The sequence below is a fragment of the Cyprinodon tularosa genome, unplaced genomic scaffold, assembly GCF_016077235.1.
Source record: "Cyprinodon tularosa strain WSP-4 unplaced genomic scaffold, ASM1607723v1 ctg1135, whole genome shotgun sequence".
Classification (NCBI taxonomy): Eukaryota; Metazoa; Chordata; class Actinopteri; order Cyprinodontiformes; family Cyprinodontidae; genus Cyprinodon; species Cyprinodon tularosa.
Window position 1 is genome coordinate 20,146 of NW_024037932.1, and position 26,163 is coordinate 46,308.

The 26,163-nt window shown below is 46.3% G+C and overlaps 2 protein-coding genes across 6 annotated transcripts; one reads left to right on the plus strand and one right to left on the minus strand.

Moving 5' to 3' along the window:
• The first annotated feature begins 1 nt into the window (after window position 1).
• LOC119795288 (zinc finger protein ZFMSA12A-like) lies at window positions 2–8,234 on the plus strand. 5 transcript variants are annotated; one of them, XM_038303199.1, is made up of 11 exons: window positions 2–148; window positions 562–749; window positions 1,550–1,618; window positions 1,707–1,799; window positions 1,868–1,966; window positions 2,051–2,174; window positions 3,675–3,858; window positions 3,925–4,069; window positions 4,136–4,634; window positions 4,706–5,161; window positions 7,242–8,234. In XM_038303199.1, exons 1-11 carry the CDS (start codon window positions 142–144, stop codon window positions 7,457–7,459), a joined length of 2,082 nt encoding a protein of 693 aa, XP_038159127.1. In that variant the 5' UTR covers window positions 2–141; the 3' UTR covers window positions 7,460–8,234. The 5 variants fall into 5 exon arrangements, with proteins under 5 accessions (XP_038159127.1, XP_038159136.1, XP_038159160.1 ...); XM_038303208.1 differs by having other exon boundaries at window positions 1,710–1,799; XM_038303216.1 differs by having other exon boundaries at window positions 19–207.
• On the minus strand, window positions 7,564–24,318 carry f2 (coagulation factor II (thrombin)). The gene is made up of 15 exons (XM_038303245.1): window positions 24,157–24,318; window positions 23,762–23,848; window positions 23,031–23,110; window positions 22,915–22,939; window positions 14,415–14,480; window positions 14,234–14,342; window positions 13,736–13,872; window positions 13,349–13,642; window positions 13,144–13,260; window positions 11,865–11,991; window positions 11,617–11,784; window positions 11,221–11,394; window positions 10,944–11,122; window positions 7,929–7,999; window positions 7,564–7,774 (listed from the first exon to the last, which is right to left on the minus strand). The coding sequence occupies exons 1-15, from the start codon at window positions 24,227–24,229 to the stop codon at window positions 7,622–7,624; spliced, it is 1,860 nt and encodes a 619-aa protein (XP_038159173.1). The 5' UTR covers window positions 24,230–24,318; the 3' UTR covers window positions 7,564–7,621.
• Between the last annotated feature and the right edge of the window lie 1,845 nt (window positions 24,319–26,163).

The following is a 26,163-nucleotide window of genomic DNA, read 5'->3' on the forward strand; positions in this document are numbered from 1 at the left end:
GCACCCCGGATAGCTTCCGCCTTTGCCCACGTCATGAAGTGGGCGGAGTCATCATCTGCGCTGGATTGTGAAGAAGCAGTTAGCCGTTAGCTGGAGCTGCGGGGCGGATATAAAGCGAGTTTGGGGTCGGTGAGCTCCAGGATGAACGGTGAGAGCTTCCCGAACGACTGGAGCCTGCTTCAGCTCAGCAGGAGGACTCCAATCAGGGTTAGCTTAAAGCTAGCGCGGCTCTCAGCTTAACAACAGGGCTAACGTTAGCCTGAAGTCCCGCTGAAGAACCGCTAATTCTGCTTTTTTATTGATCAGATGGACTCTGAATGCGGGAGAACTGCGGGGTCTCAGTCTGCTGGAGCTCCTCTTTCATTCGGCCTGTTTACCGCTCAGCTGTAACCCTCAGTTCTCTCACCTCTGGTTACTGAATCAGTTAGTTCCTCTGAACCAGTTCCTGATCCGGTTCTTTTCTCTGGACTCACAGCTCCCCACTTAAAGTCACTTAAAAACTGAATATGAACATTAATTTTTTCTACGATCGATTAGATCCGCATTTCTGCTCCTCCTCAGCCTCCTCCCTGCGACTCCTCCTCCCTCCTCTCCGCCTGCTGACGGCGGCCATGTGGCAGGTGGTCCAGCAACAGAGCGTGAAGCATTATGGGATGTTGGAGGAGTTGGTTTCCCTGGTTACTGAGGCTGCCCCTGAGCTGCTGTCAGAGAGGAAGAGAGGTCTCCTGCTGCTGGCCCTGAGGACCAAGGTGGGGGAAACCACAGCCTGTCAGGGCCACTAACCATCCAATGGTTCCTTATCATGAACCAGATTAATCCAACCGCTGCCAATTCTATTCAGTTTATTTCTATAGCTGTAATTCACATCATGTCATCTCAGGTCACTTTCCAGTTCACCAGATCATCCAGTCAGATTGATTCAAAGTTTCTATCTAAGGAAAACCAGCTGATTGCATCGACTCATTGACTCTTCAGCAATCCCTCACACTAATCATGCTTGTAGCGACAGTGGAGAGGAAAAACTCCCTTTGAACAGGAAGAAACCTCCAGCAGAACCAGGCTCAGTGTGAGCGGCCATCTGCTGAGGCCCACTGGGGCCTGAGAACTAAAAGATCTGCCTCCCATTCTACTTTTAGAAATTCTAGGAACCACTAGTAAACCTGCAGATTGAGAGCGAAGTGCTCTGTTAGGAACATAAGGAACAATCAGATCTCTGATATAAGATGGAGCTTGGCCATTTAAGGCTTTATATGTGAGAAGGAGGATTTTAAATTCTATTCTGGATTTAACAGGAAGCCAATGAAGAGAAGCCAGGATAGGAGAGATATGATCTCTCTTTTTCATTTTCATCAGAACTCTGGCTGCAGCATTTTGGATCAGCTGAAGGCTTTTAACTACAGTTTGTGGACTTCCTGATAGTAAAGAATTACAATAGTCCAGCCTTGAAGTAACAAATGCATGGACTAGTTTCTCAGCATCACCCCTGGACAGGAGATTGCTCATTTCTGCAATATTCCTCAGATGGTTTAACCACCTGTCTCCTCCTCAGGTGATCCTCGCTGATGCTGATAATCATCCGAACCACCTGCAGAGGATCCGCTCCATCTCCACAGCATCGGTGAGCGTTCCTCTGCCATAAGCTGGTGCAGTAGTGGCAGGGTCATGCTGTGGGTTAGCCTCTTCCTCAGTGTGTGTCTCTGTCACCACAGGATGAAGATCTGACTGAATGCTGCTCCTCTCTGCTCGCTCTCACCAACAGACTGGCCCAGACTCCTGCTGCTTCACAGCGCCTCCTGCAGGTGGGTGGTGTCACTGCTCCCCTCCTCCTCTGCCAGCTCCTCTTCATCTCTGGCTGTCTCTCTTACAGGAGGTGTTCAACCAGAGCTTTGACTCCGCCCTCCAGTCCCTGGTGTCGGACTTCCTGTCCCGGGTCGAGCAGCTGTTTCCTGTCCCCGACTTCAGAGAGGTGCCCGGACCCTCCCCCGCTCCTCCTGCTCCTCCTCCTGCTCCCATCTTCACCCCCCTGACCCGCTGTCCCGTCTTCCCCCAGGCTGCCTCCTGGCTCCAGGACGCTCCCGGCATCCTGGAGGAATCTCTGCAGGAGACGGAGAAGGAACACCTGAGAGAGCTTCTGTCCAATCAGAGCTGCCGCCTGGGCCGGGGAACCACCGCAGGTAGGTCACCAGAACCCAGGAAGGTTCTGAACCCGGTTCTGATCTGAGCCGACGGGTCATCAGAACCCAGGAAGGTTCTGAACCCGGTTCTGATCTGAGCCGACAGGTCATCAGAACCCAGGAAGGTTCTGAACCCGGTTCTGATCTGAGCCGACGGGTCATCAGAACCCAGGAAGGTTCTGAACCCGGTTCTGATCTGAGCCGACGGGTCATCAGAACCCAGGAAGGTTCTGAACCCGGTTCTGATCTGAGCCAACGGGTCATCAGAACCCAGGAAGGTTCTGAACCCGGTTCTGATCTGAGCCGACGGGTCATCAGAACCCAGGAAGGTTCTGAACCCGGTTCTGATCTGAGCCGACAGGTCATCAGAACCCAGGAAGGTTCTGAACCCGGTTCTGATCTGAGCCGACGGGTCATCAGAACCCAGGAAGGTTCTGAACCCGGTTCTGATCTGAGCCGACGGGTCATCAGAACCCAGGAAGGTTCTGAACCCGGTTCTGATCTGAGCCGACGGGTCACCAGAACCCAGGAAGGTTCTGAACCCGGTTCTGATCTGAGCCAACGGGTCACCAGAACCCAGGAAGGTTCTGAACCCGGTTCTGATCTGAGCGGGCGGGTCATCAGAACCCAGGAAGGTTCTGAGCCCGGTTCTGATCTGAGCCGACGGGTCATCAGAACCCAGGAAGGTTCTGAACCCGGTTCTGATCTGAGCCGACGGGTCATCAGAACCCAGGAAGGTTCTGAACCCGGTTCTGATCTGAGCCGACGGGTCATCAGAACCCAGGAAGGTTCTGAACCCGGTTCTGATCTGAGCCGACGGGTCATCAGAACCCAGGAAGGTTCTGAACCCGGTTCTGATCTGAGCCGACGGGTCATCAGAACCCAGGAAGGTTCTGAACCCGGTTCTGATCTGAGCCGACGGGTCATCAGAACCCAGGAAGGTTCTGAACCCGGTTCTGATCTGAGCCGACGGGTCATCAGAACCCAGGAAGGTTCTGAACCCGGTTCTGATCTGAGCCGACGGGTCATCAGAACCCAGGAAGGTTCTGAACCCGGTTCTGATCTGAGCCGACGGGTCACCAGAACCCAGGAAGGTTCTGAACCCGGTTCTGATCTGAGCCAACGGGTCATCAGAACCCAGGAAGGTTCTGAACCCGGTTCTGATCTGAGCCGACGGGTCATCAGAACCCAGGAAGGTTCTGAACCCGGTTCTGATCTGAGCCGACGGGTCACCAGAACCCAGGAAGGTTCTGAACCCGGTTCTGATCTGAGCCGACGGGTCACCAGAACCCAGGAAGGTTCTGAGCCCGGTTCTGATCTGAGCGGGCGGGTCATCAGAACCCAGGAAGGTTCTGAGCCCGGTTCTGATCTGAGCGGGCGGGTCATCAGAACCCAGGAAGGTTCTGAACCCGGTTCTGATCTGACCCGGCGGGTCATCAGAACCCAGGAAGGTTCTGAACCCGGTTCTGATCTGGTTTCTTTTTCCCATTTTCGGTGAAGTGGAGGAGACGATCCTTTCAGCGTGGTCCCACCCCCTCCTCTCTGAGCCCGCCCACTCTGAGCCGGCCAGCCAATCAGACAGCGGTCCTCAGCAGCTGGAGGAGGCTGTGATTGGTCAGAGCGTGTCAGAGGAGGAGCAGGAGGCGTCCAATGGGCTCGCTGCTGCGGCGGAGGTCGGGAACAGGTGGGTTGGTTCTGGAGGCTTCGGGGTCCAGGCAGCAGGTTCTGATCAGCCGTCTCTTCCTGCCAGGATGGAGGATTCCCCCGGAGACCCTGACAGCCAATCAGCAGGCTCCAAACCCACAGCCATTACCCCGTGCATCATTTCCCACAATGCTAAGCGTGTGGCTAACCGGTGTCCTGAATGTGGGAAGTGCTTCATCTACAGGTCTCAGGTGAGTGTCTGTCCGCATGTCCTCAGGTCCAACCAGGAAGCCTCTGACCCTGAAGCTGCTCCACAGGTCATCAGCCACCTGCGCTCCAACAAAGCCTGCGGGTCGGGCCGAAGACCCGGGTCCGAAGGTTCCGACACGGCGGGGCCCCATCCTTCCAGGATCAACAGCTGCTTCCAGTGCAGCGTCGTCTTCCAGAGCAGAGCAGAGCTGCTGGCCCACATGCGCTCCCATCAGCACCGCCCCGTCTTCAAGTGCAACCAGTGCGACAAGGCCTTCCTGCACCTGTCCAGCCTGACCAATCACAAGCAGACTCACCTGAGCGGGCAGGACCAGACCTGCAGCGGGCCTGAGCCGACGTCCTCAGAGAGGGACAACAGCCAGCAGGAGCAGCAGGAGCAGCAGCAGGAGCAGCAGGAGGAGCAGCAGCAGAAGCCGGACCTCACATGCTCCATCTGCCATCAGAACTTCAGCTCGCATCGACGGCTGCTGGTGCACCTGCAGACGCACGCATCCCAGGGGGTGGAGGTTCTTTATAAGTGCCCTACCTGTGACCAGAGCTTCTCAGGTAAGACCTCCCTCCTGATTGGCTGCCGCTGCTGAGAACGGAGCTCAGCCCGTTCCCGCCTCTGTCTGCAGGAGTGACTCTGCTGCGGATCCACATGCGCTCCCACAAGGTGCTTTCCTACCCGTGCCCCCAGTGCAACAAGGCCATGAGCACCGCCTCCAGCCTGCAGTCCCACCTCGCCAGGCACACCAGCGACCCCTGCTTCCTGTGTCAGCAGTGCGGTAAGCGCCTCAGGAGCCGCGGCAGCCTGGAGCTCCACCTGAGGATCCACAGTGGGGAGCGGCCCTACCGCTGCCCCCACTGCCCCAAGAGCTTCTCCGTGCTGCCCAACCTCAAAGTGCACGTGAGGCGGCACACGGGCGAGCGGCCGTACGTGTGCAAGGTGTGCGGCAAAGCCTGGCCCTCGGGAGGAGACCTGGAGAAGCACATGAGGTTCCACACTGGAGAGAAGCGCTTCGTCTGTCAGGAGTGTGGGAAGGCCTTCACCATGTCCTGCAACCTGAAGGAGCACCTGCATAAGCACAGAGGTGAGCCGGGTCACATGACCAGAGACACGGCTTCCTGGGTTCCTGTGGTTAGCCGCTATATGAGAACAGTTAGCCTCTGTATTAGCACCTGTTAGCCTCTTTGTTAGCATCATGCTAGCACACATTTAGCACCGCATTTACCTTCCCTGTTAGCCCCTCTGTTGGCCTCCCTGTTAGCCCCTCTGTTAGCTCCTCTGTTAGCCTCCCTGTTAGCACTGCTGTTAGCCTCCCTGTTAGCACCGCTGCTGTTGGCCTCCCTGTTAGCACCGCTGCTGTTGGCCTCCCTGTTAGCACCGCTGCTGTTGGCCTCCCTGTTAGCACTGCTGCTGTTGGCCTCCCTGTTAGCACCGCTGCTGTTGGCCTCCCTGTTAGCACCGCTGCTGTTGGCCTCCCTGTTAGCACCGCTGCTGTTGGCCTCCCTGTTTGTACCGCTGTTAGCCTCCCTGTTTGTACCGCTGTTAGCCTCCCTGTTTGTACCGCTGTTAGCCTCCCTGTTAATACCACTGTTAGCCTCCCTGTTAATACCACTGTTAGCCTCCCTGTTAATACCACTGTTAGCCTCCCTGTTAATACCACTGTTAGCCTCCCTGTTAATACCACTGTTAGCCTCCCTGTTTGTACCACTGTTAGGAACCATATTAGCCTGACTGTTAGCACTTTTTGTTAGCCCCCCTGTTTGTACCATTGTTAGCCTCCCTGTTAATACCACTGTTAGCCTCCCTGTTAATACCACTGTTAGCCTCCCTGTTAATACCACTGTTAGCCTCCCTGTTAATACCACTGTTAGCCTCCCTGTTAGTACCACTGTTAGCCTCCCTGTTTGTACCACTGTTAGGAACCATATTAGCCTGACTGTTAGCACTTTTTGTTAGCCCCCCTGTTTGTACCATTGTTAGTACAACTGTTAAGACCCAAGTTAGCCTCAATGTTAGTACATTTGTAAGCCCCCCTGTTAGCGCCTTTTTCAGCCTACCTATTAGTACCGCTGTTAGCACCGCTGTTAGCCTCCCTGTTAATACCACTGTTAGCCTCCCTGTTAATACCGCTGTTAGCCTCCCCGTTAGTACATTTGTAAGCCCCCCTGTTAGCGCCTTTTTCAGCCTACCTATTAGTACCGCTGTTAGCCTCCATGTTAGCACCGTGTTAGCCTCCCTGTTAATACCACTGTTAGCCTCCCTGTTAATACCACTGTTAGCCTCCCTGTTTGTACCATTGTTAGTACCACTGTTAGGACCCATATTAGCCTGACTGTTAGCACTTTTTGTTAGCCTCCCTATTTGTACCATTGTTAGTACAACTGTTAAGACCCAAATTAGCCTCAATGTTAGTACCGCTGTTAGCCTCCCTCTTAGTACTGCTGTTAGCTTTTCTTTTAGGCTGTGTCCAAACGTCCGCCCTAGATCCCTCCATCACATAAAGAGCGGGGACTATATAGCAGACTTTATACTGAACTCGGCTAACCGACTGTTGCTAAGTTTAAATAATCACTCTCTTTTCACTCCCCGTTGATCACGTGGCTCTGCCTCCTTGCATGGTGCCTCTGCCCAATGTGTTATTTGTTGCTGCTGTCTCGCTCTTGCCACGTATTCCGGGATGTATCGGGGATATGGACGATCACTACTTTTCAAGGTTTCAGGGAAATGTCAAGTCCACTACTTTTCTTTCTACCAGACATTGGGACACTAATTTAAAATGGCGTAATCACTATAATTGATAAGGGCGGACACTCGGACACAGCCATAGCCTCCTTGTTTCCACCCCTGTTAGCACCTCTGTTAGCCCCCCTGTTAGCACCTCTGTTAGCCCCCCTTTTAGCACCTCTGTTAACCTCCCTGTTAGCTTCCCTGTTTACAAATCTCAGTGTTTTAGAAAATGAATAAGTCCAGGCATAGAAATTCCTCCTGATCAGGGCTGAGCTATTATTTCGTGGAGCCCTCAGCCTTTCTAACTCTGTAAGGCTAACTTTCCAAATATAGAAATCTAAATTAGAATGTTGGTACATTGAGAGCTCAGAGGAACCACAGACATATTCCTAGATTCAAACCGATCCTGGCTGACCGCTGCTGTGCTTCTCCTACAGGAGAGAAGCCGTTCTCGTGTCCTGAATGCGGGAAAGGTTTTTGGAGGAAGTTTGAGCAGAACAGGCACGTACTGACCCACAGGAAAGACCGTCCATACGCGTGCACCTTCTGCTCCAAGAGCTACACCAGAAGAAATCACCTGAACAGACACCTGCTGACACACCAGGGCCCTGCTGGGCAGGAGAAGGAGGCGGAGCCTGCGGAGGAGGCAAACTAAACAGAAGTAGACGTCTGTATGCTCCATAAACAGAAGAGTTTGAGGATGAGACCTGAAGACATCAGCTCCTGCCGTTTCTCAGGAAATGAACCACTGGACACAGCTGGATGTGGATAAACTTTATTGAGATCATCTGGTTTCTGACAGGAAGTGGGTGAAGTTCTAGTCGTCGTCTCCCCCCGTCCTCTCGATGACCTTCCTCATCCAGCGGCCCATTCTGAACAGGTGGGTGTAGAAGCCGTACTTCCCGTCCCGGTCGCAGCCCTCGCCCCAGGACACGATGCCGATCTGGTACCAGCGGTTCTCTGGTGGGTACTGCAGAGGGACAGACGGGTTATCAGGAACCTGGTTCCTTCAGGAAGAACCGTCTAAAAGTGGAAAACTGCGGCTCCTCTGAGGACGTTTCCATGTTTTTTAATTCAGGTAATTAATGAGGAGGAGGTCAACTCCTCCACGGAGGGTTCCTCACCTTCATCACAAACGGTCCTCCGCTGTCCCCCTCGCAGGCGTCCCCCCGTTGGCTCTCCTCTGGGCTGTAACCTGCAAACAAACTGCTGTTAACCCAACCAGAGAACAACTTTTTTAGGTACTGGTGCCAGATTCTTCTCAGTCCAAACAGAACCCATTGGTCGGGGTGGGTTCTGTTTGCCTCAGCAGATAGAACCCACCCGGACCGTGTTCTGGATCAGGGCGGCATAAAATAAAGACTCCTATTGTTTCATCACAACATTGATCTGTAAAATGAACCAGAAAATAAAAATATTTTGAAAAATAAGTTTTTTTTTTTGCAGATTCATTTTAGAATAACTATATTAAGATGGAGTGAAGACGTCCGACTTGGACGTCCCATCATGTCCAGATGAAGTTCAGGAACATGAGGAACATCCGTCTGACGTAAAGAAGAACTCACCGATTCCCAACCGGGGGTTCTTGTACCCCTAGTGGTTCGCGGAGGCATTGCAAATGGGTAAAATAAAGTAGGGCTGGAATCTGTTCTGCTTTGTGAGGACCCAACAAAATATTTAATCAAACAGAAAAGCCGAGCATACACTGTTTTCTTTTGCCCTTATTGGGCCGATTCTCCAGTTGTGCGAAATTTTTTTTATCGTGCCGACTTTCAGCCTGATGGTGCGGGGTTAAGTGTACAGGGGTAACGAGGGGCGATCAGCCTCTAACGACCACCCCCCTATCAGGAATCGTAATGTCGGGAGCAAATCAAACATGTTTGAAATTCTGTCGGCCGTCGTAAGGTGGTCGTGGGTGCAAAGGATTCTTCAGAGGAAAACACAGAAGCATGGCGGGGGTGCGATTGTACAATGGAGTATAAGGGTCCGGCCAAAGATTTTATTTCTCCTGTTACGAGAATAAAGTCGCAACATTACGAGAATAAAGTCATCATACATCAACCTGTTTCAGAAAGAAAGCTTGGAGCTCCGCCCAGCAGATGACGGCCGACCAGCTCCACCAATCAGCAGCCAGAGTCCACTTTGACATCCTGCCCAGTTTGATGCTGCTGCTAAAAGATTTCCTGATTTGTCAAACCGATGCTAAAGTAGAACTTCACATGATGCTCCACATTCCTCATTTTAGGGAAGAAAGGGATTCTTGTAAGAGTTGTCATAAAATTACAACTTTATTCGCATAATATTACGACGTTATTCACGAAATAGAAGAAAAAAATATCTTGCCTGGCCCTAATACTGTCTTTGTCCAAATACGTCGTCTCCTTTTCTTTTTAGGGCTTTCAGCACTAAATTGCCCAAATATCCAAGGCAGCGCGTTTCAATCTAGTGAGCTACATGTTCCTCTTCTACTCGTTTGACTTCCGGATAGACGAGTCCGAGTAGCGCCATCTCACTGCGGAGCTGAGTCCCACCTGGTTTTTAGACGTACAGTGTGAGCAGGTAGATCGCATCAGAGCATCGGGTTGCACAGCGTGAGAGCAAACATCGTGAGCTGTAAACTTTTAAACCCTGCGGTTTATGAGCTGTAGCTGCATGCAAAGATTTTTTTTTAAATCGTACAGTGTATGCCCACCTTAAGGCCCAGAACCGTCTTCTCTGTGGAGTGTTGCTAAAGACATCAGTGGTGTGTTGTGATATAAGCTGGGATGTTAGCGTTGTAGAACTGGAACCCTTTAGAACTCGAACTTTGTAGTTGGAGATAATCAAAGAGACCAAGAACAGAACCTTGAGATCCACCTTTGATAGAAGTCTAAAAGACTTGTTATCCTCCCGCAGCGATGTGTCGCAATTAGCTTGTTGCAGGTATGACGCAGATATTTTTGATTTATGCCCAGTTTTGAAGCGTTGTCTGTGCTACGTTTTTCCCCGCCACAACACAAGAGGGACAATCAGGAACTAGCTAGGATTGTGGGTGTCCGTGTGTCGGTTTGACGAGGTTGTTCGCAGTCTACAACCCCTCATCCAACGGCAGACGACACACAGTTCACCCGTAAGTGTTCCCCAAAGATTGGGCGTGGCGCTGCTTGTTTTGGCTTCGGGTGCAAAACAACAGACCGTCGCACATAGCTACAAACTAGCGTCCTAGACGCTGTCTGGAATAGTGTCCAAGGTGCTAGGTGTTGTGAACGGCACCACAGCCAGAGTTTCTGCCATTAGGTACCAAACGGGAAATACGCATTGTGTAGAGCGGATTTGACCAATCAGAGGCCTCCTGTCTGCGGTCGCCTACAATTTTGGGGAGATGCACCAGAGTGTCTGCGGAAGGGGCATATCTGCGATAAATGTGACACACACCAGACGACCTGGTTTCTGGGTATAAACCAGGCTTAAGCAGAGATGTTCAGACTTCCTGATCCACACACCTCCTCCAGCTGACACACCAGGCCAGCTCAGAGACATAGTCCCTCCAGCGTTTCCTGGTCCTTCCACCAGGCCTCCTCCCAATGGGACATGCCTGGAACACCTCCCGAAGGAGGCGACCAGGAGGCATAAGAAACAGATGCCAGAGCTTCAGCTGGCTCATTTCGACGTGGAGGAGCAACAACTCTACCCCAAGCTCCTCCCGAGTAACTGAGCTCCTCACCCCATCTGGAAGGGTGCGCCCAGCCGCTTGTATTCACCATCTTGTCCTTTGGGTCACTCTCTTTTCCCAGATCTCATAACCATAGGTTAGGGTGAGAATGTAGATCTATCTGTAAATCAAGAGCTTTGCCCCCCGACTCGGCTCCCTCTTCACCACGACAGACCGATACAGCGACCGCATCACTGCTTACGCCGCACCATCAGTCTATCGATCTCAAGTTCCATCCGACCCTCACTCTCCATCAAAACCCAGAGATACTCCTACTCCTCTACTTGAGACAAGGACTCTCCACCGACTTGAAGAGGGGAGTCCACCTCCAGAGGAGAACCATGGCCTCGGATTTGCAGGCTCAAATTATAAGTTATCAGTTATTGGACAAAATGCTCAAAAGGGAACACAAGTCAAAAAAGGTTGGGAACTGCTGCTCTAAGCGCACCTGCACAGAACATGTTGTTGGTGATCCTGATGGCCGTTGACTTGCGGCAGGTGTCCTGGTCCACTATGGGGAGGTGGATCTGCTGGAGGACTGCAGGGAGGTTCCTGGCTGCTGGGTTCCAGGTCTCCTGTAGGTTCCCCCATCCGGTCACTCTGCCTTTGTATCCTGCGCTCATTAATCTGCAGGGAGGGATAAAAAACCTTAAAATGTTTGGAGCAGTTCTGTCTGAGGTCTTCCAAGACCATAGACCTCATGTCTGGGAGGTGGGGCTGCTTACGCTCTGGCCACCTCCTTGCTGGGCAGGCAGATGGGATGGATCTCATCGGAGAAGGTGATGGGTCGCATCAGGTGCAGCAGTGCGATGTCCCGGTTCAGGTTCTCCTTCCAGTTGTACTTGGGATGGACAATGATTTCATCGATGGACACGATCTTCTCGATTCCTCGCTCAAACCTGGAGGAAAAATGAGGTTAACTCCTTCCACGCATCAGGGTTGTGGGGGAACCGTTCTCTGCCTGTTCAGAGCTCTACAAGTTGTTCAACTACATTCTGGCCCAGTTCTGGTTGCCTCTAGAATAAAGTCCAACATTAAGATCTGGTTCTTAATGTTTACAACTATTTTGGATGCTAATGAAGAGGAGCAGGTGCGGGAAGAAAGCAGGCAGGTGGGCTCACTTTGCTCTGTTGTGCTTCCCCAGTCGGACCAGGATGTCTCTGGTGGTGAAGTTCTTGTTCCAGGGCGGGTAGAGGATGCAGTGGGCGGCAGTCAGGATCCACTGGTTGCTGATCAGACTGGCTCCACACAGCAGCTCCTGAGGGCTGCGCTTGTACAGCATCACCTGCCTGCAAGCAATGACAGCTGGACGTGACTCCCTGGGCAGGATGGTGCCTTCATTTCACCAAGAGGGTGCAGGTGTGGTTACCATGGTGCTGAGGCCACCTCGGCGTCGTTTCCCCCAACGATCCGTTGCTCCCTGTAGGTCTCCACAAGCTCCTTTTCGTTCTTGTCCTCTTGGCTCTTCTGCTCAAACAAGGGGCGGAGCCCACAGACTGAAACACAGACCAGTCAGATATGAGCTAACCAGTTAACACACCAGCCCCCTTCATTTAAACCCAACAATTAGACACCAGTGAAAGCATCAGATGGCTGGTCACCCACAGATACCAAGTGGGAAACCAGTACAGGTCCGTCCTAGAGGTCCGCTGGAGCCTCCTTTTCCCCATCAGTGCTGAGGAAGACCTGGAGTCCCGTTTCCACAGCGAGGCTCCTCCTGAACACTGAAGGCCTCCAACATGTTCGCCTCTACTGATCCAAAAACATTCTGCTGTGGTCAGCTTACAGCTACTCCAAAGACCAGAGAGGTTCTGAGGACCATTCTGGGTAACAATCTCAGCCTAATGTCTGCAGGGTCGAGTGTATCGTATACCCAACCACAGGGGAATATGGCAGCGGCCTAGTGCTGCTCTGGGCTGCTTTGCTTCCTCTAGTATGGGAAATCTCTGGCTCTTGGAGGACAGGAGAGACTCGAGCAGGAATCAGAGAAGGATTTTCTGTGAGGGTGCTGGAGCTTTGAGGTCATTGGAGCCATTGAGTCCCAGAATAACCCAAAGTACACCAAGACATCTGGTAGATACAAGCGTGGTCAAACAGTTTCAACAACATCTCCAGAACCTGGATTAACTGGAGATCCTTAGTCAGGATTGACCGAACCCAGAGAACAACTAAAACACACAGGGTTCCAATCAAGCAACCCTCGAGAAACCTGACGTCTGAATCTGAAGAGTTTTTACTTGCTGCTAGTGGCTGGTTGCTACATTTAGCAACAAACACAGTTTCTATCGGCTAAACAATCCTTTAGCTGCAGTTCTAAAGATAATGTTCAAGAAAAGTCAGTTGCTGATTAGACTGGTCAACCCTTTACTTGGTACCTTTGTGTTATTTTGGTTTCTATGTCACAGTTGAACCAACTAAAGTCAGTCAAGTAAACGAATCAACTGTCGGTATAATCGGTTGGCTAGGCAACCAGTTTCTTCCATTTCATCTAGTCAAGCTGACAAGAAACAACTGGTTACCTTCATGATAAAACAGCCACCAGTTCACCTCAACTGCTTTGTTCATTAGTAAATCCATCATCTTCTTGACTAGACCTCAGACAGAAGTTCTGGAGGTGTCTCCGCCATGGGGTCACCTGACTGACTCACCGCTCTCTCCTTCACCGAAGGTGCTTGGGCTGAAGAAGAGTTTCTTTTCAGGGCCCAGGACGGTCCGCTCTGCTCCCTTATCGTCCATTATCTCCTCTCCACCAATCAGGGGATCGTCTGAGGCACACAGGTAGGTGGGGACAGGTGATGAGAGCGGGGCAGACCCGTGTGCTGATGTCATCATGGATCATGGGATTCTACTCACCGCACAACTCCAGGTCACAGTAGTCAACGGTGATGTTTCCAGAAACCTCAACGTAACACCAGGGTCCCTCTGGGTCATTGTCGGGGTTTCTGCACCTGTTCCCCTGCAACTCCACCTCTGGGATGAACTCCTTGTCTCTGCTGCGGGCCACGGCCTCCGGGGATGACCATGGGAGGCATGTGTGGCCCCCCAATGTCACACTGAGGTCCCCGATGTAGTCAATGCCATTATTTGGTAAACACCCCATGGCTCTGACTGGTTCTGGTGCTTCGGTCGTCGGGACAAATGTCTCGCCTGGTGAAAAAACACAGATTTACCCAACCTGTACTTGAAGAATTCGGAGCTCCTGAAGCAGCAGGAGATGCACACTTTCAGGTGGACACTCACCACATTTAGGTACTATGCAGGACTCTTTCTGGACGGTTGGGTCTGTGGTGAAACACCACGGTCCTTCTGGCCGGTTGTCAGGGTTCCTGCAGAAGTTCTCCTTCAGGATGCTGTCTGGCACAGAGGCATTATACTCCCTGCAGACAGGTGGTTACGTCAGGCAGGTGGTTGGACGTGAGAACTTATTCATGCTAGTCACCTTTAATTGGTCGGTTTAACCTCCTGCTGACTGCAATTGGACGTTTATTTTAGCACAGAGTTCAGGGGAGTAGTCAGTCGATGAAGTCTGTGTAATGTTGCAGGTTGACTAGCTTGATTTTAGTTGTTTGTTGAAGTCCTAAGTATATTCTTTTATCTGTCTTTTGTTTGGATCGTTATGCTGGGTTTTCACTGTACGATTTTTTTCAGTTGTTGCTGTTGCTGTTTGATGAAACCGCAGGGTTTAAAAGTTCCCAGCTCACCATGTTTGTTCTCCTGCTTTTTTTGGGGGGAACGTACCTGAAGATGGGATGAGGGAACCTGCGGTTCCAGTGCTGACATTTTTTGCCTGATTTGGTGATGTTGATGTTTCCTTCATAGCTCAGTCCGCCACCAGAGATGCACTGACCTGGACAGAGCAGAAGCCAGAGTTAGACGGGGCCCGGTCCCCTGCTGCGACCTCCAGGGTTCTGGTTCCTACCTTCGATGCATTGCCTGATGATATTGATCTTTTCTTGAGTCCTTTGCATCTTGGTTCCGTCACAGTCTGTTAAAGACAAACAGACGCAGCAGCTGCTTGTTTGTGAGCTGAACTCCTGGACTTTGCTCCTGTTTGCTCTGCAGCCCTGAATAAACTCTAATAGCTGCACAAATAAGACTGAACCCAGCTGGACTCAATCAGAGCTGAGAGCAGATCAGCTCGGGAGCAGATGGACCATCAGAACCACCAGGACCATCTGAACCATGAGAACCATTAGAACAATTAGAACCATCGGAACCATTAGAACCATCGGAACCATTAAAACCATCGGAACCATTAAAACCATCTGAACCATTAGAACCATCAAGCTATGGGTTCCTTTCAGTTAAAGAAATGTCAACAATCATTTTTGCTCCATAAAACCTCATCATCATCTTCACTATCATCATCACTATCATCATCATCATCATCACTATCATCACTATCATCATCATCATCATCACTATCATCATCATCACTATCATCATCATCACTATCATTATCATCATCATCACTATCATTATCATCATCACTATCATCATCATCATCATCACTATCATCATCATCACTATCATTATCATCATCACTATCATCATCACTATCATTATCATCATCATCATTATCATCATCACTATCATCTTCAATTCAATTCAGTTTATTTATATAGCGCCAAATTCACAACACGTCATCTCAAGGCACTTTACAGTTCAACCAGATCATACAGTCAAATTGATACAAAGTTTTCTATCTAAGGAAAACCAGTTGATTGCATTGACTCATTGACTCAAATACAATCCCCCACACTAAGCATGCTTGTAGCGACAGTGGAGAGGAAAAACTCCCTTTTAACAGGAAGAAACCTCCAGCAGAACCAGGCTCAGTGTGAGCGGCCATCTGCCGAGGCCGACTGGGGTTCAAGGAGACAGAAGCAGAGATACAAAAAGCAGCTGTAAAAGGCGGCCCCGTCCAGGAAACACACAGCCAGGCAGACGAGCTCCAAGGCAGCTCCCATGCCAGAGGACGAAGAGAGCACATCCACTCAGTCACGGTCAGAGAAACAGGACCACACTGGAAAACAGGCCGATCTCCAACATCTATTAACAAGGGTGTTGATAGAAGCAGCACAGCTGATGTTTTTTTCCAGGATGACGTCACAGCCAAACAGGAACAGACGAGGCAAAGCTACTCTGAGGAAAAGCAGAGAGAGCAGAAGGTTAGAGATTGAACTAACAGATTCTGCAGAATAGGAGAACAGAGAGAGAATGAAGCAGAATGATGAAATGGGGGTCCCTATGTCCTCCAAAAGTCTAAGCCTATAGCAGCATAACTATAGAGATAGATCAGGATAACCTGAGCCACCCTAACTATAAGCTTTATCAAAAAGGAAAGTTTTAAGCCTAGCCTTAAAAGTAGACAGGGTGTCTGCCTCACGGACTAAAACTGGTAGTTGGTTCCACAGGAGAGGAGCCTGATAACTAAAAGATCTGCCTCCCATTCTACTTTTAGAAATTCTAGGAACCACTAGTAAACCTGCAGATTGAGAGCGAAGTGCTCTGTTAGGAACATAAGGAACAATCAGATCTCTGATATAAGATGGAGCTTGGCCATTTAAGGCTTTATATGTGAGAAGGAGGATTTTAAATTCTATTCTTGATTTACCAGGAAGCCAATGAAGAGAAGCCAGGATAGGAGAGATATGATCTCTCTTTTTCATTTTCATCAGAACTCTGGCTGCAGCATTTTGGATCAGCTGAAGGCTTTTAACTACAGTTTGTGGACTTCCTGATAGTAAAGAATTACAATAGTCCAGCCTTGAAGTAACAAATGCATGGACTAGTTTCTCAGCATCACCCCGGGACGGTTATTTCAAATTTTTTTGCAATTTTCCCTCAAAATGAAAAAAAGGGAAATTTAAAAACCCTCTTTGATATGGGTTTTAAAAATGACGGCCCTTTGATAAAAAATAACCCCAGATTTTTTACTTTATTATCGGGAAATCGTTTAATCCACCCAAATGAAGTGACTGGAAATCAGTTTCTTTTTCAGAGATTGGGGGTCCAAAGACTTTAACTTCTGTTTTGTCTGATTCAGAAGAAAAAAATTTAAAGGGAGTCACCCCGGGTTTTTTATGTCTTCAAAAATGCCTTTTAATTATGTAATGGGTTAGTTATCGGGGTTTATAGAAGATTGGGGGTACATCGGAAAAAGGGGGAAAATTTTTCCCCTGGTTAAAATTTAAAAATTTTGGGAGCATGATAAAGAAGAGTTTGGGTTTAGCATTTTTTTCCCTAAAAAATTTTTTTCCCAAAAAAAATTCCCCCCTTTAACTTTAAAACTTATATTAACAAAAACCCCCAAACCCAAAAAACCCTCCAAAATTTAAAAAATCCCCCCTATTCTTTCCTTTTAACCCAAAAAAAATTTTTAAATTTTTCCAAAAATATTTTCAAAATATCAAATCCCCCTTTCCACCCAAAAACCCCAAAAAATTTAAATTCCTTTACCCAATAAATTCAAAAATTTCCCCCAAATTTTCCCCTCTTTTAACTTAAAAAACCCCTAAAACCCTTCTTCAAAAATTTTTAAAATTAAACCCAAACTTTTTTCCAACCCTTTTTTTTCACAAATTTTGGTTTAAAAGGGAAAGGTTGGTTTTTTAATGGGTTTTTAATTTGGTATTGGGGTTTTTAAGAAGGGTTTTTTTTCTTAAAAGGGTTTAAATTACAAGATTTTAAAAATTTTTTATTAAAAATCCCTTGAAACAAAAAAGATAGTTTAAAATTTTTAAACACCCCTTAAAAGGATGGGAATTAAAGGGAAATTTTCCTTAAAATTTTTCCCTTTTGGAAACTTTCTAAAAAAAAGAAAAGGTTTAATTTGAAAAAAAATTTTTGGGGCTAATTTTAAGGGGGAGTTAAACGGTTTTTTTAAAGTGTCTCCCGCTTTTTTCCGGTTCCTTTTTAAACTACCTTTATTTTTTAAAATTTTTGGTTTTTTTGGGGGGTGTTTTATATTTTTTTATGTTTTTAAAAAAATTTTCAAACTTTTAATTTTATTAAAAGTTTTAAAAAAAATTTTTAAATTTTTTAAAAGGGGGTGTGGGGGGGTTAAAGAGTTGGTTGGAGGAGATGGAATGAAAAAAAGAATTGGTTTTTATTTTCTTTTCTTTTTAAATTATATGGGGAGGTTTATTCTATTTTTAAAAACCCCCTTATAAAAAACCATTTTTCCAAATAGGAAGGACTCTCCGGGCCTGTGGAGCGTATTTTCTTTCCATTTTCCCTAGATTTTGCTTCAAAGTACGCCCTTGAAATTAAACAAGGAAGCAAACCTTTTTTAAGGGTTTTTCCCTTTTTTTCCAAAGGTACTTGGTTGGGGGGGGGGAATAGCAAAGAATCCCCAACCCCCTAAACCCCAAATTAATCCCCAACCTTTGGAAGGGGGAATAATTTTTTTAAGCTTATTGGGATTTGGAAGATCTCAGGACCGGAGGCAGAGAGAAAGTGGCAGATTCTTTAAAAAAAAACCCTGATATCTGATAAAGATTACAAAAAATTGAACCTTCTTTTGGGGGGGGAAAAAACTTTTTAAAAGTAATTGAAGGTTATTAAAAAGTGGTCCCCCAGGGGGACGGGTTGTGGGAAAAAATTACTGTTATTTTTCACCATTTCTTTGCTTTAGGGGAGAAGACCGTATAAAAGGATGAGAATGCGTGGGATTTTCCCACATTTTGAACAAACCCAAATTTGTGCCCTAAGTTTTAGCATTTAAAGGCGTGCTCTTAAGCTATCGCCTTAAAAGGGGTCAGCTTTGGTTTTTAAAAATTCCCATATGAGGGACCCTGTCAGTATTTAATACCAAATCAGAAAGGAACTCTGAAAACTCATCTAAAAATTCAGAGTAAGGACCTGGTGGACGATACAAAGTTACAAAAAGAAGAGGTTTTCTTGCCTTGAAATTTGGATCAGGGAAATTAAGGGTTAAATGTTCAAAGAGTTGTAGGTATTAACTGTTTTGGGAGTAATCAGTAAGTCAGACTCGAAGATTGTTGCTACTCCTCCTCCTCGCCCAGAACTTCTGGGGATGTGAAAATTTAAATAGCTTGAAGGAGTTGCCTCATTTATGCTCACATAATCCTCTTGCTGCAGCCAGGTTTCTGTAAGGCAAAACAAGTCAATGTGATTATCACAAATCAAGTCATTAACTAGTAGACTTTTAGAGGAAAGCGATCTTATGTTAAACAGACCGCATTTAATTGTTTTAACTTTTTCCCCAATTGGAGTTATTTTGATTTTAATTAGATTATCATGATTTACTCCTTTGGGAATCTTTGCTAATTTATTAGATTTTGGTCGTGGGCAAGACACTGTCTGGATGGAGTAAAGAGTGGGTAACAGTAGAGAAGCTGCAGAGATGTGTGTTAAACTACAACTCTGCTTCCTGGTCTGCACCCTGGGTGGTCAGGGTTTTGGAGGACTAATAAATGTGGCCAGATTCCTAGAAAGAAGAGCTGCACCATCCAAAGTGGGATGGATGCCGTCTCTCCGAATCAGACCAGGCTTTCCCCAAAAGGATTGCCAATTATTAATGTAGCCCACGTTGTTTTCAGGGCACCAACTAGACAACCAGCGATTGAATGACGACATGCGGCTAAACATGTCATCACTGGTCAGATCAGGGAGGGGACCAGAGAAAATTACGGAGTCCGACATTTTTTTGGCAAACTTACACACCGAAGCAACACTAATTTTAGTGACCTCCGATCGGCGTAACCGGGTGTCATTACCACCAGCGTGAATAACAATCTTACTGTATTTAACCTATCCTTAGCCAGTAGTTTCAGGTAGGATTTGATGTCGCCCGTTCTGGCCCCCGGCAAACATGTGACTATGGTCCCTGGTGTCTCTAATGCCACGTTTCTGACTATGGAGCTGCCAATCACCAGAGTGGGCTTCTCAGTGGGTGTGTCACTGAGTGGGGAAAACCGGTTAGAAACGTGAACGGGTTGGTGGTGACCAGTGGGCAGAGATCCACGACTACGTTTTCTGCGTACAGTTACCCAATCGCCTGGCTGCTCAGGCACTTTTGGAGGACAGCTACGTGGGGGGCCTACTTCAACAGCCTGAAGCCTGGATTCTAACTCCGACACCCTCGCCTCCAAAGCTACAAAAATACTACACTTATTACACATCCCATTATCACTAAAGGAGGCAGAGGAATAACTGAACATCTGACACAGAGAGCAGGAGAGAGGAGAGGAAGAAGGAAGAGTTGGAAAAGAGTCAAGGGAGGGAGAGAGAGAAGCCATAGCAATGCTAAGCTAGCGCTAGCCTAGGCTAGCTACTTCTTGCTATCAGAAATAAAACCGTGTGAAACTGACAAGTGCTCAGTAGAAAAGTGCAGCAGAAGGTGCTATGTTTTAAAGTAGTCAGTTAGAGTTACACTATATTGCCAAAAGTATTTGCTCACCTGCCTTGACTCACATATGAGCTTAAGTGACATCCCGTTCCTAATCCATAGGGTTCAATATGACGTCGGTCCACCCTTTGCAGCTAGAACAGCTTCAACTCTTCTGGGAAGGCTGTCCACAAGGTTTAGGAGTGTGTTTATGGGAATTTTTGACCATTCTTCCAGAAGCGCATTTGTGAGGTCGCACACTGATTTTGGACGAGAAGGCCTGGCTCTCAGTCTCCGCTCTAATTCATCCCAAAGGTGTTCTATCGGGTTGAGGTCAGGACTCTGTGCAGGCCAGTCAAGTTCATCCACACCAGACTCTGTCATCCATGTCTTTATGGACCTTGCTTTGTGCACTGGTGCACAGTCATGTTGGAAGAGGAAGGGGCCAGCTCCAAACTGTTCCCACAAAGTTGGGAGCATGGAATTGTCCAAAATGTCTTGGTATGCTGAAGCATTCAGAGTTCCTTTCACTGGAACTAAGGGGCCAAGCCCAGCTCCTGAAAAACAACCCCACACCATAATCCCCCCTCCACCAAACTTTACACTTGGCACAATGCAGTCAGACAAGTACCGTTCTCCTGGCAACCGCCAAACCCAGACCCGTCCATCAGATTGCCAGATGGAGAAGCGCGATTCGTCACTCCAGAGAACGCGTCTCCACTGCTCTAGAGTCCAGTGGCGGCGTGCTTTACACCACCGCATCCGACGCTTTGCATTGCACTTGGTGATGTATGGCTTGGATGCAGCTGCTCGACCATGGAAACCCATTCCATGAAGCTCTCTGCGCACTGTTCTTGAGCCTATTTTGAAGGCCACATGAAGTTTGGAGGTCTGTAGTGATTGACTCTGCAGAAAGTTGGCGACCTCTTCGCACTATGCGCGTCAGCATCCGCTGACCCCGCTCCGTCAGTTTACGTGGCCTACCACTTCGTGGCTGAGTTGCTGTCGTTCCCAAACACTTCCATTTTCTTATAATACAGCTGACAGTTGACTGTGGAATATTTAGGAGCGAGGAAATTTCACGACTGGATTTGTTGCACAGGTGGCATCCTATCACAGTTCCACGCTGGAATTCACTGAGCTCCTGAGAGCGACCCATTCTTTCACAAATGTTTGTAAAAACAGTCTGCATGCCTAGGTGCTTGAATTTATACACCTGTGGCCATGGAAGTGATTGGAACACCTGATTCCAATAATTTGGATGGGTGAGCAAATACTTTTGGCAATATAGTGTACTTAGATACAGAGATATCACAGAGAAAATAACTTAACTTCAGATGGAGATCCTCTGAACAGCAGAATCATCATCATCACTATCATTATCATCATCACTATTATCATCATCACTATCATTATCATCATCACTATCATCATCACTATTATTATCATCATGATCATCACTATCATTATCATCACTATCATTATCATCATCACTATCATCATCACTATCATTATCATCATCATGATCATCACTATCATTATCATCACTATCATCATCATCACTATCATCATCACTATCATCATCACTATTATTATCATCATGATCATCACTATTATTATCATCACTATCATCATCATCACTATCATCATCATCATCATCATCACTATCATTATCACTATCATTATCATCATCACTATCATCATCATCACTATCATCATCACTATCATTATCATCATCACTATCATCATCATCACTATCATCATCACTATCATTATCATCATCACTATCATCATCACTATCATTATCATCATCATGATCATCACTATCATTATCATCACTATCATCATCATCACTATCATCATCATCATCACTATCATCATCACTATTATTATCATCATGATCATCACTATCATTATCATCACTATCATCATCATCACTATCATCATCATCATCATCACTATCATTATCACTATCATTATCATCATCACTATCATCATCATCACTATCATCATCACTATCATTATCATCATCACTATCATTATCATCACTATCATCATCATCACTATCATCATCATCATCACTATCATCATCACCATCATTATCATCATGATCATCACTATCATTATCATCACTATCATCATCATCACTATCATCATCATCATCATCACTATCATCATCACTATCATTATCATCATCATCACTATCATCATCACTATCATTATCATCATCACTATTATCATCATCACTATCATTATCATCATCACTATCATCATCACTATCATTATCATCACTATCATCATCATCACTATCATCATCATCATCACTATCATCATCACTATCATTATCATCATGATCATCACTATCATTATCATCATCACTATTATCATCATCACTATCATTATCATCATCACTATCATCATCACTATCATTATCATCACTATCATCATCATCACTATCATCATCATCATCACTATCATCATCACTATCATTATCATCATCATCATCATCACTATCATCATCACTATCATTATCATCATGATCATCACTATCATTATCATCACTATCATCATCATCACTATCATCATCATCATCACTATCATCATCACTATCATTATCATCATCATCACTATCATTATCATCATCACTATCATCATCATCACTATCATCATCATCATCACTATCATCATCATCACTATCATCATCATCACTATCATTATCATCATCATCACTATCATCATCATCACTATCACCATCATCATCATCACTATCATCACTATCATCATCATCATCACTATCATCATCACTATCATCATCATCATCATCATCACTATCATCATCATCACTATCATCATCATCATCATCACTATCATTATCATCTTCACCATCATCATCACTATCATCATCATCACTATCATTATCATCATCATCATCATCACTATCATCATCATCATCACTATCACCATCATCACCATCATTATCATCATCACAGTCATCATCATCATCACCATAATTGTCTTCATCACCATCTGATCTGTTAAAGAAGAGCGCCCGGGCGGCACCTACCCAGATATCTGGTCCAGAACTTTTCCTGCGGAGATAAAGAGTAAATGTGGGTTTGATGATGGGACCTCAGAGCGCTCAGAGCTAACGGGTGGGGGGGGGTGTAATTGGGGTGTTACCGTTTTAGCATTATGCTCAAACACCTCTCTGGCTTCTTCATGGTCACAGATCTCCTCCACGCACTCCCTCTCCAGGTTCCCTGAGGAGGAACAAACATGAGGAGCAGGAACCTGACCTTCCCTATTTTTAGTTTTCACGTCTTCAAACTAAAATGTACGACGGAGTATTAAAGCCAGGCCAGAGATTCTATTTTCTTCTCTTTTGAGAATAAAGTCGTAATATTACGAGAATAAAGTCATCAAACATCAACCGGTTTCAGAAAGAAAGCTTGGAGCTCCGCCCAGCAGATGACGTCAGACCAGCTCCACCAATCAGCAACCAGAGTCCACTTTGACATCCTGCCCAGTTTGATGCTGCTGCTAAAAGATTTCCTGATTTGTCAAACTGATGCTAAAGTAGAACTTCCCATGATGCTCCACATTCCTCATTTTAGGGAAGAAAGGGATTCTGGGAAGAGTTGGTATAAAATATAACTTGTTTCTTGTAATTTTAGGACTTTTTTATCGTAATGTTGCGACTTTATTCTTGTAATGCTGTGACTTTATTCTCAAAAGCCCTAATTCTCAGTCGTACAAATGTCCCATTTATTCAGGAAACTGCTTAATTTTCTCTAAAAGTTAATTTGAGGTTTTTCTAAAGCTCAGGCTGCTTATTGTTCTTCAGGATCTAAAGACCAGACTCCTTTCTCCTTTAAGGGTGGAGCCGGTCTGGTCGGGTCAGGATGACTTACCTGGTCTAAACTCCTCCCCCGACAGCACCTGATTGGCTCGCCGGGTTCGGGTCAGCACCTGAGCCGCCAGCTGCCTGTCCAGGAAAACTGGGAAAATATGGAAAAAGATGAAAAGAAATTGAAGCTCTGGCTTTCTGAACTGGAAAATCTGGTTCCACTGCAGACTTTTAACTGTCCCACTGGAAAGTTCAGAACCTACTGAGGAAACAACCAGAACCATAATCTGCAGACAGACTAGAGATTATTAATCTGAATCTGATGAAGCTCAGCTGCTTCGGTTCGGGTCCGACTGGTTCTGTAGCTTAAACCTCAAAGTTAACCTGAAGCAGAATCTGATCATCTGGTCCAATGGGTCAGAACCGGCCCGTTATGAAGAACAGAGGTGGTACCGGTACCATTTTCAGCCAAACAGCCGTGCAGAACAAAGAGCAGCAGAACGGCGGCAGGTTTGGACGTCGGTTCCACCATGATCCACAGCTGCAAGCAGAACCTTCAGAACCAGATCCAGCAGCGTGCAGTCGGTCCGTCTGAGTCCGTCTGAGTCTGATCCCTGATGGGGGGGTTATTGACTGCAGGGTCAAAGTTTGACTCTGCTGATGAGTGGGAATGTTTACCTTCACCTGGAGCACAGCCCGGTTCTCCATGGAGAACCTTCAGGTTTGGTCCAAAGTAACGGAGAGAAGATAAAACGGGAGAGAAAAACCAAACGGATCCATAACTGGAAGTTTAAACATTTCAAACGGCAGCAATAGAAGAATAGATTTTATTATTTAATTTAAACAAAGGTTTCTGTAAATGAGGCTGTGGAGTGATAATCTCTATAAACGATGAACTGCTGTCAGCTCGTGTTCCACAGAAACCGCAACGATCAACATCTAAATCCTTCCTTTAAAAGATAAATCTAATTCTTTATGATTATGACAAATTATTCATAAAGATAAAGTGCATAATATTTATTCAATATTGATGTATCCTTACCTTCCATAGGAGCAGATTTAACGTCATAAAATGATAGAGATCTGGTTTGTGGTGGATCCCAGTGATCCTTGCAACATTAACACTCAAATCATCATCATCATTGTGTTAAATGGAGAAATTCTGAACCCTCCTTTCAACTGTTCTTAGTTTTATTTACTCTCCTCTCTGATGGTTTCCATTTTCAGTGTTAATAGTTTATAAAATCCAAACCTCACAGCGCTGATCAGAGCTCATTAACCTGCAGATAGGAGCTGGTCCCATTCAGAACCAAACAGAACTGATCCAGAACATTTACATTCATTTTCATCTTTCCTCTTTTTAAAACCTTCCCTCACAGGAACCAATCAGAGAGCAAGCACTGCCCTCTGGTGGCAAAGTCAGGTGGATCGCTTCTGTTCAGTTTCCGGGTCTAAAAACATCCGGGTCATCTTTTCATCTCACAGCCTTTAATTACCAGATGTAGCAGCAGCTTTCTTATCTTTTTTACACAACTTAAAAGATTACTAAATATTTTTTTTGTCATAGTGCATCTATAGAAGATAGATATTGATGTGATTCATTTTGATGCTTTTCAAATATTTTCTCAGAGAATTGAACATTAAAAGACTTAGAATCCCCATACAGATACTGATGTCAAAGTGAGAATTGAATCAAAAAGATAAATCCGCTACGAGAAGAGGTTAAAGTGTGACAGGGCCTGTGGTGTGATTGTTAAAGCTTCGGCTCTGAAACCTAGAAGCTCATGAGTTCAAATCCCTCAGAAGTTGATCTTCTGCTTTTCTAACGACTGTAGAAGAAGAAACAAAAAGATAAATGTGCCCGGAGAAAAGTCCAAATGTCCACAAGTGTGGCATGGATATTAAAACCTTGACTTTAAAACTAGAAGCTCATGGGTTCAAATCCCACTATTATCTTTTTCCAAGAACTGTAGTAGAAAGAAAAAGATAAATGCGCCCGGAGAAAAGTCCAAAGTGTGACAGGTGTCATAGCAGAGTGGGATTGTCTGCGACCGTAAGGCGCCAGTGGTGCAGAGTCTGAGTTCAATTCCATCTGTGGTTGATGTAGCCTGGAATTCCCACTGTGGTGGGTCAGGGAGGGGGCCGTGTCCCCTCCCTGACTTCCACAGCAACACCTGGAGGAGGTTATACATCAGGAAACAATGTCTGACTAGAAATTTTAATGACAGTCAGAGAAAAGTTTCTAAAATACTAACAGTAGTTTTGTTAATAAAAAAAAACTTGAAATTGACCACTTGCATTATACTACATTACTTATGTAACCCATCTAAGAACATTACTTATGACCATTAATTAGTTACATTAATTAAGATTTCTTTCAGTATTGTTTTATTTGTACTCAAATTGTGAAAAAGTATAACACTTGTTTGTTGTATATGGGTTACACCTGTTAGTATTTTAGAAACA